At 65.3% G+C, this 12,372-nt stretch overlaps 3 protein-coding genes across 3 annotated transcripts; 2 read left to right on the forward strand and 1 right to left on the reverse strand.

Annotated features, from left to right (window-relative positions):
• Window positions 1–78: 78 nt before the first annotated feature.
• Window positions 79–1,873, forward strand: EMIHUDRAFT_219547 (hypothetical protein; the record flags this gene model as incomplete). Its single annotated transcript, XM_005758561.1, has 2 exons — window positions 79–1,176; window positions 1,466–1,873. The coding sequence occupies 2 exons, from the start codon at window positions 79–81 to the stop codon at window positions 1,871–1,873; spliced, it is 1,506 nt and encodes a 501-aa protein (XP_005758618.1).
• Window positions 1,874–6,620: 4,747 nt separating this feature from the next.
• On the forward strand, window positions 6,621–8,046 carry EMIHUDRAFT_219550 (hypothetical protein; the record flags this gene model as incomplete). The annotated part of the gene is made up of 3 exons (XM_005758562.1): window positions 6,621–7,259; window positions 7,508–7,726; window positions 7,852–8,046. The coding sequence occupies 3 exons, from the start codon at window positions 6,621–6,623 to the stop codon at window positions 8,044–8,046; spliced, it is 1,053 nt and encodes a 350-aa protein (XP_005758619.1).
• Window positions 8,047–8,884: 838 nt separating this feature from the next.
• Window positions 8,885–10,640, reverse strand: EMIHUDRAFT_453537 (hypothetical protein; the record flags this gene model as incomplete). The annotated part of the gene is made up of 8 exons (XM_005758563.1): window positions 10,617–10,640; window positions 10,387–10,524; window positions 10,173–10,235; window positions 10,021–10,101; window positions 9,758–9,907; window positions 9,558–9,641; window positions 9,399–9,491; window positions 8,885–9,175 (listed from the first exon to the last, which is right to left on the reverse strand). Exons 2-8 carry the CDS (start codon window positions 10,477–10,479, stop codon window positions 8,885–8,887), a joined length of 855 nt encoding a protein of 284 aa, XP_005758620.1. The 5' UTR covers window positions 10,480–10,524; window positions 10,617–10,640.
• Window positions 10,641–12,372: the final 1,732 nt, after the last annotated feature.

Here is a 12,372-nt window from a genome sequence, read left to right on the forward strand (position 1 = left end):
CGTTCAACATACTACGAGCCCGGCATGCGGTCAGGCCCCCAGGCTCCATCCTCGATTTCCATCGTTGGGACTCGACTCATGGCGTCACAACCCACGGAGCAAAGCCTGCTCAGACCGGGCAAGGAGGATGACAAGACGCGCACATACTTCCGTACCCACACCGTTGCGCTGGGGATTGCTGCATTCTTCGGTCTGGGGATTGCTGCATTCCTCGTCGTGGGCGGCATCCTTACGTTTCTTCCACGCAACAGCACAAAGGTGATGTGGAGCGGCAAGAACGGGGATGCAATGCGGTCGGGCCACTCGTCCGCGTTTTCGGGACCAACGTCGTTGGCCAAGGCGGCGTGGACTTACCAATATCCAGGCCTACCCTACCTGGCCGACGACTACGAGTCGCCGCTCGTCGATGCGGACGGCAATGTCTTTGTGGGCGAGGCCGTGGGCACCGTCCTCAAGCTCTCGGCGAACGGCGCCGTGCTGTGGAGGAAAGACCTCGGTGCTGGCGGCTTGGCGACGCCCGCGCTCGACTACAGCGACGCCCACGGCAAGCTCCTCCTCTACATCACCCCGTTGGTGGGAGGCCGTATGCTTGCGCTCGACGCGTCCTCTGGAGCCGTCGTGCTCAACGTTACCTACGGGAGGGGCACCACCGGACAAGGCGACGGCTGGTCCGTCGGGGCGGCGGCAGGTGTGGTCGTGGTCAGCGGCTTGGCTGCCGATGCGCCCATGGTCCGAGGGATGGTTAGCACGCCCTCCGTCTTCGCACTCAACGCGTCGACGGGTGCCCCCGTCTGGGGCTTCTCCGCGTTCGAAGGCCCCGCCTCCCTGAGCAACGGCAGCTACGGGCCGTACAACTTCCTGCCGATCATCGTCGTCGACGACAAGCCGCGGCCGTCGCTGCTGTACGAGACGGCCGACGGCGCGGTGGTCAAGCACGACCTCTGGCGTGGCGACGTGCTCTGGCGCCTCGCGCCGCCCCTGGGCGGCGACAACCAGACGACGACCACCGCCGGCTGTGCGATGGCAAGCGAGCCCGTCGGTCGGCGGATGCTCGTGTGCGTGTCGAATGTGGGCTACAGCTCGCAAATCATGTCCGCTCTGAGTCTCGAGCTGAACGGGGTGATTCGCGCGATCGACGTGGCGAGCGGCCACGTGGTGTGGCAGACGTACACCGAGGTGCGCACACCACGCCACGAGGACTCCCCAACCGCCGAGGCCTGGCCAGACTGGAAGCCGCTGCGAGAGAGAGGGGGGGCGGGGGGGGAGAGGAGGAAGGGAGGGAGGGAGGGAGGGAGGGAGGGAGGGAGGGAGGGAGAGCCCTCTGCCCGTCCGGGAAACGCTGCGGAGAGCGCCTTTCCCCCACTGGCAGAGGGCTGGCAGAGGACTCCCCACGCGAGGATCAAACGGAGCATGGCTGCAGCCCCAGCCGACTGATGGCTGTGTTGCCCCCCCGTGCGCATGGCAGTTCTTCGGTGAGGCCGCTCCCGCCATCGCCCACGGCCGGGTCTACGTGGGTCTGCTCGGATTCTCGACGTCCAATGTGATGACGCCGGGCCACAAGGGCAATATGACCGCCCTCAACGCGAGCACGGGGGCGATTCTTTGGCAGACGCCCACGCACGAGAATCCGACCATGGGTGCGGCCAGCTGCGTTCCAGACACGTTCAACAACGCCGCAGTCGGCGCTGATGGCACCGTCTACTTTGGCTGGTGGGGTGGGTACGTGTATGCAGTCGACGGGAAGACTGGCACGATCCTGAGCTCCTTTCAGACCCAGAGCGGCATCCAAGGCGCGCCAGCCATCGGCGACGGCGTGGTCTACTTCTCGACTTGCGAGCACCTCTACGCCTTCAAAAAGGACACACCGCCATGAAAGAAAGACAGAAAATCACAGGCGACACACAGAACCACGAGACAAGACACTCAGCCAACGGGGTTGCCACGGAAAGTGGGTCAAAAATGACCCACGACACGTGTAGGCGCGTATCTTAGCTAAGGCTCGCGCCCTGACGTGTCAGTGCTCATGTAAACACCATCCCCGTCGTTGTCGCTCCGCTCGGCCTAAGGGGAAAGGTGGGAGGCAGGCGGCACGGTGAGAGGTGTGTCGCCGCCCTGCGCGCGGTGGTGGGGGGACGCACACACCATTCCGCTGTGGCTCAGCAGCACCAGCAGGGGACGAATGCGGCGAGCAAGCGCCGAACGAAAAGAATTCTTAAATGCGCCTCTCTCACAGCACACTGGCATCCCTCGTTTGGTTTGTCTGTCTTTCTTTCTTTCTTTAGCACACTGGCACGACAAGGGCGCGGACTGGCGCGGACTGGCACACACACCGGCTCACCAAGGAAAAGAACACAGAATTTTGGGTGATGAATGACAGAGGAGATTCGTGTTTGGGAGTGTATGGCTTCACTAGTCGTTGGAGATAGCCGAATGATCACGCGCGCGTGCAGGCGAACAGGGTAAGGGAGACACCTTTGCGATGCCGCGAATCCAGTCGATCTGCGCGCACGGCGGTAGAGCGAGGGTCGAGTCGATCGGCGTCCAGATGTCGTGCTGCAGGTACTGATACGGCGCCTCCGGGTCGCAGACGCTCTTGTGGTGCGCGTCGCGTACCAGTGGCGTGACGTTCTGAAGTCGGCGTAGCTGGCATTCGATGGACTTGTAGCTTCGCGCACCAACGCGGATCTCGTTGATCTTCGCGCCGCTCTGGTACGTGTGCAGCAGTAGGCGGTCCTCCTGGAGAGTCCATATGGAGTGAACTTTGAGTACCGGCACGTTTTTTCGCGCGTGCAGCTGCACGAGAGCATCCTCGACCCACGGCTGCAGGCTGATCTCGGTTCTGAGCTGCGTCTCCGCCTCGTCGCGCTCGTCGCAGGATCCACAGATCAGTCGGAGGTCCTCGAGGTCGTCGAGCTTCTTGAGAACATTTGTCCATCGCCACTTGATTGCATCGTTGCCTCGTTTGGTGGCGGATTCAAACGGCCACTGCTCTGCCACCTTTGGCAACGAGATGCCGTCTCGAACGTGGCGCAGCAGCACGAAGGCATCCATCTCCGGACGCCACGGGCTGGCGCTGTGCTTCGATCGGCCAGATGCGTGGACGGCCATCAGGGTTTTGGAAAAATGGTTTCCAGAAGACTTCAGTTGTAAAAAGAATTCGCCCGGCCACCGGTTGGTAGTCGAGAGAGATCGCCAGTGGAATAGGGCGTCCACCGTGCTGCGAACCTGTCGCTGTCCCTTTTGTCAGTAGCAGGAGAACTAGGAGAGCGCAACCAGTAGGAGGCCCGCGCCTGCCCCCGTGCCGCCGGGTGCAACTTTGTCCTATACGAGAGGGGAATCCCTGGGACCCTGTCGTGTGGGTGAACCCTGCCCAGCCCCCCTCCGTGTCGCGATGCGCTCCCCGCTCCCGTTCCCCTGTGTCCCTGATCGTCCTTACAAGATCCTGCTCGCGCAGGTGGGTGGGGACCCTGTCCTTCTCCCACCCCTTGTTTGGTGTGTCCGTTTTATTTATTTATTTATAGCGCAGCGGGCGCGAAGGTCGCTCTGCGAGAATGGGTGAGAAACTGCGAAGAGAGATAGGAAGTGGTAGACGCCCGAGGGTGGGCGACGGCTAGCACCACACTCCTCTCCTTAAAATCCCTGTGTGGTGGCGGCGTGCCGTCCAGCGTCCTCCCATCCCTCCCTTGGGTTGTCTGTTTTCTTTCCTTTCCTTTAGCGCAGCGGGCAGGGCGGCTCGCGAAGCGCGCGCGATCGCGCAAGCGGCGCGCGCGAGCGAGCGAGCGAGCGAGCGAGCGAGCACACACACACACACACACACACACACACACACACACACACACACGCACGCACACACGCACGCACGCACGCACGCACGCACGCACGCACGCACGCACGCACGCACACGTCCCAACTCCCCAGAAATCCCGAGCGGAGGAGCCGTGCAGTGCCTAGATAAGTCTGTGTGCTGTGTGGTGCTTGGGACGTCCCAAAGATCATCACAACTAGGATCACAAGACACAGCCCACGGCGTGGCCCACGGGACAACAACTCAGGGCTATAGACGCCGCCGAACACATCTCACTTCTCACAACAACAACATGTACATGTGCGCTCTGGGGGGCTCGATGCGTCCATCGTGGCGTTTCCGAGGGTTTGCAGCTCCTCGAGGATCTCGGGCTTGATCGCCAAGCACTTGCCACCGTCCAGCGAGACAAGGGGTCCAAAGGGTCAAGGCGCGCTTGGTGGTGGAATTGTAGGTGCTCACCGTGCCGAGCCAGCCCCGTTGAGCTCCGCACGCTGAAGGCCAACGAGCCGCAAGGGCCTGCCCACCAGCTCATGCCAGATCTCCACGTCCGTCGTCTCGTCACCGCGGAGCAGTGCGGCGGTCACCTGGAAGTTTCTAGTTTCTTTCCGCCTTTCCGGGTCAGGTTTGTGCGTAAGCAACTCTGGGGGGAGGCGGGGGCCCTAGGGGGTACCCATGCGGGGGGGGGGGGTGATGGGGTCCCCCAGCCCGCCGCAGGCGCCGATTTTTTGGATTTTTCTTTTTCGCGCAATTGGTCACTTGTTTTCATGGGAATTCGCCGTACTTGCGGGTTGCGGCCATGCTATCACGCCTTGCGACAGCCTGTCGGCGCTGCTGACCGTGCCCTGCTGCACAATTGACCACCTGCATAGCTCGCGGCCTTAGTATCAAGCATTCAGTGACGACCTGATCGTGCGGCCAGTAGGAAGGTGTCCTTCCAGCGCGTGCACGCTTCTGACGCAATGCGCGTCACAAACTGCCTCGGATTGGCTGCTGGCACTCTCGAGGCTATGCCTACACAGCCTCGCGCGCATGGGCAGTCAAGAGGGACCACGCACCTTCTCAGGACAGCGCCGGTGCCTCTCTCTTGGACCGGCAAACTTGGTGGTCTCGTGTCACCAATGTGGGACCAGTGCGGCATCGCCATCGCGCCATCGACAGCTCTGAACTGCGCCTCACCACTGACCGGGAAGGCCGCCAAGTGGGCCAGCACCGGTCGCACATTGTGGCAGCAGTCAGTAGTGCATGTCTGATAGCTAGAGCAGCATCACGGTCGCAGGGTCGGATCGTGTCAAGCCTCTCGCCCGGCCGGCCGCGTGCAGACGTCGGCCTGTCTGCTGTCTGGAGTGATCTGTCGGCGGTCAGCACGACCGATCAGGTCGGAGTTTTCTGATGGTTGGAGGGTCTATCTGTATGTACTCCTCGAGATCTCTCCAAATCTGCCTTCTAATCAACCGTAATCATTCGGGAAGTCGGTGCTAGTGGAGACTAGTGGAGCCGGGGCCGCCCGTTTCCGCACTGCTGCGCGGCGCACGGTGCCTCCGGGGGCCCCCGCCTCCCCCCAGAGGTAAGCAAGTCATCCCGTGGAGCAAGAGCGGTGTAGGCGCGTCCACGCTGCGCAGCGGCGCCCCCCCCCCCGCGACCACAGCCCCTCTCGCAGCCGCACAGCCGTAGCCGCACCGCGGCCCTCGCAACTCTCAACGCTCAAGGGGCCCGCAAGCGCAACTCTCGCCGCTCCGCGCTCCGACCTCCGTTTTCGCTGCGTGGCGGGTTCTAGGGCGGGTTGTGACGACAAGATCGTCTAGGGCGGGGACACATGTCACATGCACATGTCCATGTCCATGTCCATGTCCATGTCCCTCTATACGTCAGTAAATCCATCTAGTCTCTGACTCAGAGTTTGGCCCTTTCATTTATTTATTTGAGTCATCCCGTATCTCTTTGGCTGTCAGACTGGAACCGCGCTGGCGTCGTCGTAGCTGCGACGTCCAGAACGCCAAGTGTTACCCTCACGTGGCGACCTCGTCCTCCCACGCGGCGCACCGCTCGAGCTGCCGGAGGAGGCTGTGCGCGACTGCCTCTGTGATGCCGCTGCGCGCGTCGACGAGCACCCCTGTGTAGCCGGCACGGCTAACGGCCAGCACGTTCTCGGGTCGGTCGTCCACCAGAATTGCGCAGGCTCGCCGGCGGACGCCGCTCGCTCCCGCGATGGCGTCCATGTTGGACACCTTGCAGAGCGGCACCTGCGCAAGCTGGCTCGCAGAGCTGCCGAAGAGCAGGTCCCGTAGCGCCCACGCGCAGCAATGGTGGTGCTCCCGCGCCGCGAGGCGCGACGTCATCTCGAAGGGAGAGTCGCAGTACTGCGTCGGCCGAGCGGTGTTGATGGCGACGTGGGCGCCGAGCGCTCTCGCCGCATCGACCAGGTTTAGCACCACGGTCTGGTCTGCGGGCGTGATGGTGCCGTCGATGTCCAGCGCGAGCGCGCTGGAGGCGGGCGGGAGCGGGAAGGCCATGCGAGAGTGCACGCGTACAAGCGGATGACCGTCGAATCACCCTCGGCCGGTCATCGCGCGAATTGTTTTTTCTTTTTTAAAGAGAAGAAAAGAAAGGGGGAGGGGGGGGGTAATTGTTATGGTAGGGTGGGCATAAAGAAAGGCGATGGAGGTGTTATGAGGTGTTATGAGGTGGAAGGGGTGTTCTGAGCAGCCAGCCAGAACAGCCATGACACCTGTTATGGCCGCTTGGCGTCAACCCGGTTGGCACGAAAAAGATTTTTCTCGCCGTCCAGCCGCTTGCGACAAGCTGTCGCTTGCTCCTCATGCTGCCACCGGGCAGCCCCTCCCGGAGCCTCGCCCAGGCGGCCGAGAGGATCGGCGCGGCGCTGATAGGCACCCCTCTAAACCTCCCCGGCGTCGGCTCGTCCACGGCGGCGGCAGCGGCTCAGGCGCCGACGGCAGAGCGACAGCCTGCCGGCGGCCCATCCACGAGTACGGAGGAGCCTGCGACCTCGCCGCGCATCACCGCCGAGGCGCTTGTGGAGAGTCTGGCGGCCGCCGCCGAGGAGGCAGTGCCGCAGACGGGCGACCTCGCAGCGCCCGGTGTGGCGGTCGCTGCGGCCGGCGTCCGCTGGCTGCAGGACACGGTCCCCTTCTGCGGGCTGCTCCTCGTCGTCTTTCTCCAGCAGCACCTGCTGCCCATCCTCGCCTTCAGCTGGTGCACCTTTGTGCTCCACCACGCCAACGCGCGCGTCCGGCTGTGGCTGCCGCTGCTGCAGGCGCCGCCCGGAGGCGCCGGGGTGCTGCTCGTGGCGGCCGAGATCGTGACGCAGCTCCTCGCGCTGCTGCTGCTCTGCGGGCGGGACCTCGTCTCGCAGCTCCTCCTCCGCCTCCCGGACTGGGCCCTGAACGGCGCGACCCTCTTCGGAGTGCTGCTCGCCGTCCTCTCCGCCGACGTCGTGGTCCGCTTCGTCGGCACTAACCCTCAAGCTCGGCACTAACCCTAACCCTAACCCTAACCCACACCCTAGGTCCGCTTCGTCGGCATGCTCCTCAAGCTCGGCAGCACCGCACCTACAGCGGGCGCCACGCCCACGACACGTCCACGACACGTCCAGCCGCGTGTCCCACAGGCGCGCTGCTCGCGCTGCGCGGCGCCGCCGGCGTGCGCGCGCCCTGCTCGCTGCGTCGCGCCTTCGCCGTGCTCGAGCTCAGCGGCCTGCTCTACCGCTCGCTGCTGCCCATCCCTCTCTGGCACGCGTGGCTGGTGCACGCCGTGCGGGGCCGCCTCCTCGCGTCCCTGCTGGCCGGCCTCTACTTGACGCTCAAGCTGACCCAGCTCGTCGAGCGCACGCGCGCCGCCCTCCTCGCCACGCGCTCCCTGCTCACGCAGCAAGTGCTCGTCGGAAAGCACGCCTCCGCCGAGGAGGTGCTCGAGGCGGGCGAGGACACGTGCTCCATTTGCCAGGCGAGGCCAGCCCGGACCGAGAGCAGCCGAGATGGAGCGAGATCAGCCCGGGTCGCACGAGGACGCGTGTGTTGCCCCTCTGCCAGGAGCCGATGACTGCGCCGGTCGTGCTCGAGGGCTGCTCGCACATCTTTTGCGAGGAGTGCATCGTCGCCTGGTGCGAGCGGGCAGGCTCCGACGGAGCAACCTGCCCCCTCTGCCGCCAGCCTGTCCAGCTCGCGACCGGAGTGCACGCATGCTACGGCGACGGCACAACCAGCTTGCTGCCGCAGGTCTTTTAGCCTAGTCTCGCAGCTAGTCTCGCAGCGCCTCGTGTCGCGCTCCATAAGGCTTGCCGGCGCACACGTACGACGTCGTGACGTCGGGGTACTGGAGTTGCCATGGATGTGAGAAGTGTAGCGTGTGTGTCGGAAGACATGCTCTGTGCTCAGAGATGTGTGCGTACCGTGTGTGTCTGTGAGAGTCAAGTATGTGTGTGCGGTCCCCGTTGCGCGCGTGCGGCGTGCACAGCTATAACGTATAAGGATACGGCCTTGTAGGTATCAGGTATTACCACTGACAGTGCGGACTGACATTTAACCAGAGCTTCCCCGCTGTGTCCCGTGACTCTAGCCCCTACGCCCTAGCCGACTCAGACGTCTGTCAGACGTTCCTCCAGAGCTCTCACCACTCACGTCTCAGGGCCCACGCGTGACTCGCAGGACACACCACACACGTGTGCGGCGGCTGATCGCCGCTGATACTCACACGCGCTTTAAAAATTTCGATGGGCGCGTTACCCGCCGCGCGTGTGGAGCAATATTCCTCTCGCCATATACACACACTGGTCACTGCAATTTTTAACATAAACGATGACCATTTAAGAGGGTAACCCCGCGCGGCGGCGGCCCGGCCGGCGGCGACGGCCGCGGCCGCGCCGGCGGCGACGGCCGCGGCCGCGCCGGCGGCGGGCGCTGGCGGGCGCGCGCCGCCACACAGCGGTGCGCACAGAAGGTGGGGACGTGGGGTGTCTCATCTCAAATGTGGTGGCAGGTGGCTGGTGGGCCCCGCCGCGCGCGGCGCCGCAGCGCGGCTTATATTTGTACAGAGTAAACACTCTAATGCAACTGTCTCAATGCCTCAACTCTGCGTGGCGAGCTGACCAGTGGGCGACGACCCTCGCTTTGAGCAACGGAGCGCGACGGCAGCAACGAGCCTTCGCAGCGGCGGCGGGAGTGCGAGCACCACGGCGCTCAGCTTGGCCGCCGCCCACTGCCCCAGCAGCCGCACGATGCTCCGGAGGCGGGGAGGTGCGCCGAACGGCGACCTCGCCGCGGACTGGCGAGCGAGGAGCCGGCGCGCGATCGGCGCCCACTCCGAGGCCAGCGACCAGCGGACGCCGAGGCGGGAGGCGATGCCCTTGATGAGGACCTGGCGAGGAGCGGCGCCGCGTCAAGGAGAGAAGTGCTGCGAGCTTGGGTTTGGGAGTCGGCGCCGTGGAGCGGCCGACCAGCGTCAGCTCCTGCGGGAAGGACTGGAGCACCTTCCGTTGCGACGAGGGGAGGGGCGTGAGGGAGCCTCGCGCCAGAGAGGTGAGGCGAGATACAGCCGAGATACAGCCGAGATTGCCGAGATACAGCGGGCGCGCCTTGACCGGCGAGTTCGGCGAGAGCTCGTTGGTGTCGAAGCCTCCGGGCAGCGTGTCGACCGAGCCGTCAAAGAGCCAGATCGCCGTCGCCGCTGGCCCCTCGCGTGGAGAGCCTGGGTTCGGGTACTGTGGGGGTAGGGGGTGGGTAGGCACAGTGGGGGGTACGGGCCCCTCGCGCGGCGAGCCGTCGCGGAGCCGCACGCCGAGCTCGAGAGCGAGGCGCGAGATCTCGTCGAGCTGCGCCTCGTCCTGGACACGTCCATGACATGTCCGGGACATGACCTTAGGCGAGAGATCTCGTCGAGCTGCGCCTCGTCCTCCCCCTCGCCGCCTCCCGCGCCGCGCGCCGCGAGGGCAACCATCACCTTGGCCAGCGTCGTCGACGCGCGCGCCCCGATCTGCTTGACCTGGCCGAAGTCGATGAGCCCGACGCGGCCGTCGTCGAGCACGAAGATGTTGCCCGGGTGCGGGTCCGCGTGGAAGAAGCCGCCCTCGAGGATGGTGAGGCCGAACGCCTGATACAAATATGTGGCGGCTGGTGTGGCTGGTGTGTGGCACTGGTTGTGGCGCGCGCAGCAAGTGTGCGTGGCGAGAGGGGGCGGGGAGGGGGCGGGGGGGGGGGGCGCGCCTCGGTCAGGGCGCTCAGCAGCTTTCGGCCGAAGAGCTGCGCCTCCGGCGAGTCCGGGTCGATGCCGCGCGCCTCCATCGCCTCGACGGCGCGCGAGAGCGGCTCGCCTAAGGTCATGTCCCGGACATGTCATGGACGTGTCCTGGACATGCCTCGACGGCGCGCGAGAGCGGCTCGCCGCGCAAGTAGTCCATCACGAGCACGCGCTTCGTCACCTGATATACATATATATCTGGGCCGAGGAGGGCCGAGGAGGGCGGCTCGCCGCTCCGCAGCGAGTCCGCCGCGCCACACGCGCCTCTCACCAGCGGCTACATCTCGGCTATGTCTCGGCTATATCTCGGCTATTTCTCGGCTACATCTCACCAGCCCTCCGACGGGGCGCGGCGTGACCACGGGAGGAGGCCGAGGCGAGCCCGTGGCTGGGTCGGTGCTGAGGGCGGCGCCGATCCGCTCCATCGCCGCCGCCTCCTTGATGAAGTCGAACTCGTCGGAGAGCTGCACCTGAGGGGAGAAGGCGCAGGGAGGCTGCGTCCCGGCTGCGTCTCGGCTGCGTCTCGGCTGCGTCTCGGCTGCGTCTCGGCTGCGTCCCGCACCTCGAGCTCCGAGAAGACGGTGTAGTAGTCGACCGGTATCGCGTCAAAGCCTCGCACCGCCTTTGCCAGCGCCTGACCACAGCGAGGCGTGTGAAGAGACGCCGTCCGCCGCCCCCCCCTCCCCACTCCCCCCTGTTCACGGCTGGAGGGTGTGAAGAGTCCGCACCCTCCCCGCGCCCTCGGCGCTCGCGCCTTGAGCGCAGCCACGTCCCCGAGCAGCTTCCTATCTCGGCTATCTCTCGGCTATCTCTCGGCTATCTCTCGGCTATCTCTCGGCTATCTCTCGGCTATCTCTCGGCTACCTCTCGGCTATCTCTCGGCTATCTCTCGCGCCTTGAGCGCAGCCACGTCCCCGAGCAGCTTCGCCTCGATGGCCGGCCGCTGCACCTTGACCGCCACCTGCGCGCAGCAGCAGCAGCGGTGAGTCGACGCACCTCGCGCGCTCCGCCGCCGCTCGCTCGCTCGACACCTCGCGGCCGCCGTACTCGGGCGAGAGGAGCGCGCGGTGCACCTGCGCCACCGACGCGGCGCCGAGCGGCTGGTCGTCGAACTGAGCAAAGACGTCGTCGAATGCCTCCCCGTCGTGCAGCAGCTCCTGCAGGGGGGATCGCCCGAGATCACCCGAGGGTACGGGTGGTGGTACTCTCTCCCCGCCGTGCAGCTCCTGCTCCACCACCGCCCGCACGAGCGAGTACGGCATCGGGTCGACCAGGTCAGTCAGGCCCGCCAGCCGGTCCGTGTACTCGCGCGGGAAGAGGTCCTGTCGGGGGTGGGTCGGGGGTGGGTCGGGTCGAGGGTCGGGGTTAGGTCGGGGTCAGGGTTGGGGCCAGGAAAGAGTTGCTGTGCGGAGGAGCCCTGGCGGGGCCGTGTGGTTGTCTCGCAAGCCGCTCCCAAGCGCCTCGCAAGCCTCATTGCCTCGGAAGTGTCTCGGAAGTGTCTCGGAAGTGTCGAGAGAGGCGCGCCTGCCGCGTCGCGATGATCTGGCCCGTCTTTGTGTAGAAGCCCTTGAGTTCGTTGACGACCGAAGCGAAGCTGATCGAGCCGGCTTCGTGCTGCTCGGTCCACAGCACCTCGCACGCCTCCTCGTCCAGGCACTGCCCGAGCGCCCGCTCCCGAAAGCGCAGTGCGGTGTACAGGCGGATGTACGAGAATGCGATCGGCAGTGCCCTCGAGGCGAAGACGGCACCCCGCTGCAGCTGCACGAGCGGAGAGGCCTCCGGAGGGAACTCCACCTCTGCTGCCGTCGAAGGCCCGCCCTCCGCCGGCGAGCGCACGGCGTCCATGCTGATGCTGGCCGAGCGCCGAGAGTCGGCGCCGCCGCACGCTGCCCGAAACTTGGTCGGGTGCAGCGTGGTGGCAGCCACGAGCACCAGCGAGATGAGCGCCATTCGCTCTTTGTTGCGCGAATCGCAACGGCGATACAGAGCCAACAGGGACCTGACTGGTGCGTGCGGGGGAGGAGTCGGGAAAGAGAGAAAGCGCACCACCTCCGGGCCGTTCTTTCTTTCTTCTCTCACATGACCAGCGATCCCACGACAGCGATTGTGGGGACTACATGATCCGTACGTGAGGGGTGGAGGGCCGTCCGCGGAGCTAGGCGGTACGGGCGCCCACCACCGGGGCCGAGGGTGGCAGCCCGCTGGCTGTGTGTCTTGTGAGCTTGTCTGTGTCTGTGTGTCGCTCGTGCGTGTCGTCATCATCTGTCTAGCGTCCACCCATACCGCGTCGGTGTCCAGTCCGAGCCTGACTACGAGGG

This window comes from Emiliania huxleyi (assembly GCF_000372725.1).
Source record: "Emiliania huxleyi CCMP1516 unplaced genomic scaffold EMIHUscaffold_86, whole genome shotgun sequence".
In the NCBI taxonomy this organism is placed as follows: Eukaryota; Haptophyta; order Isochrysidales; family Noelaerhabdaceae; genus Emiliania; species Emiliania huxleyi.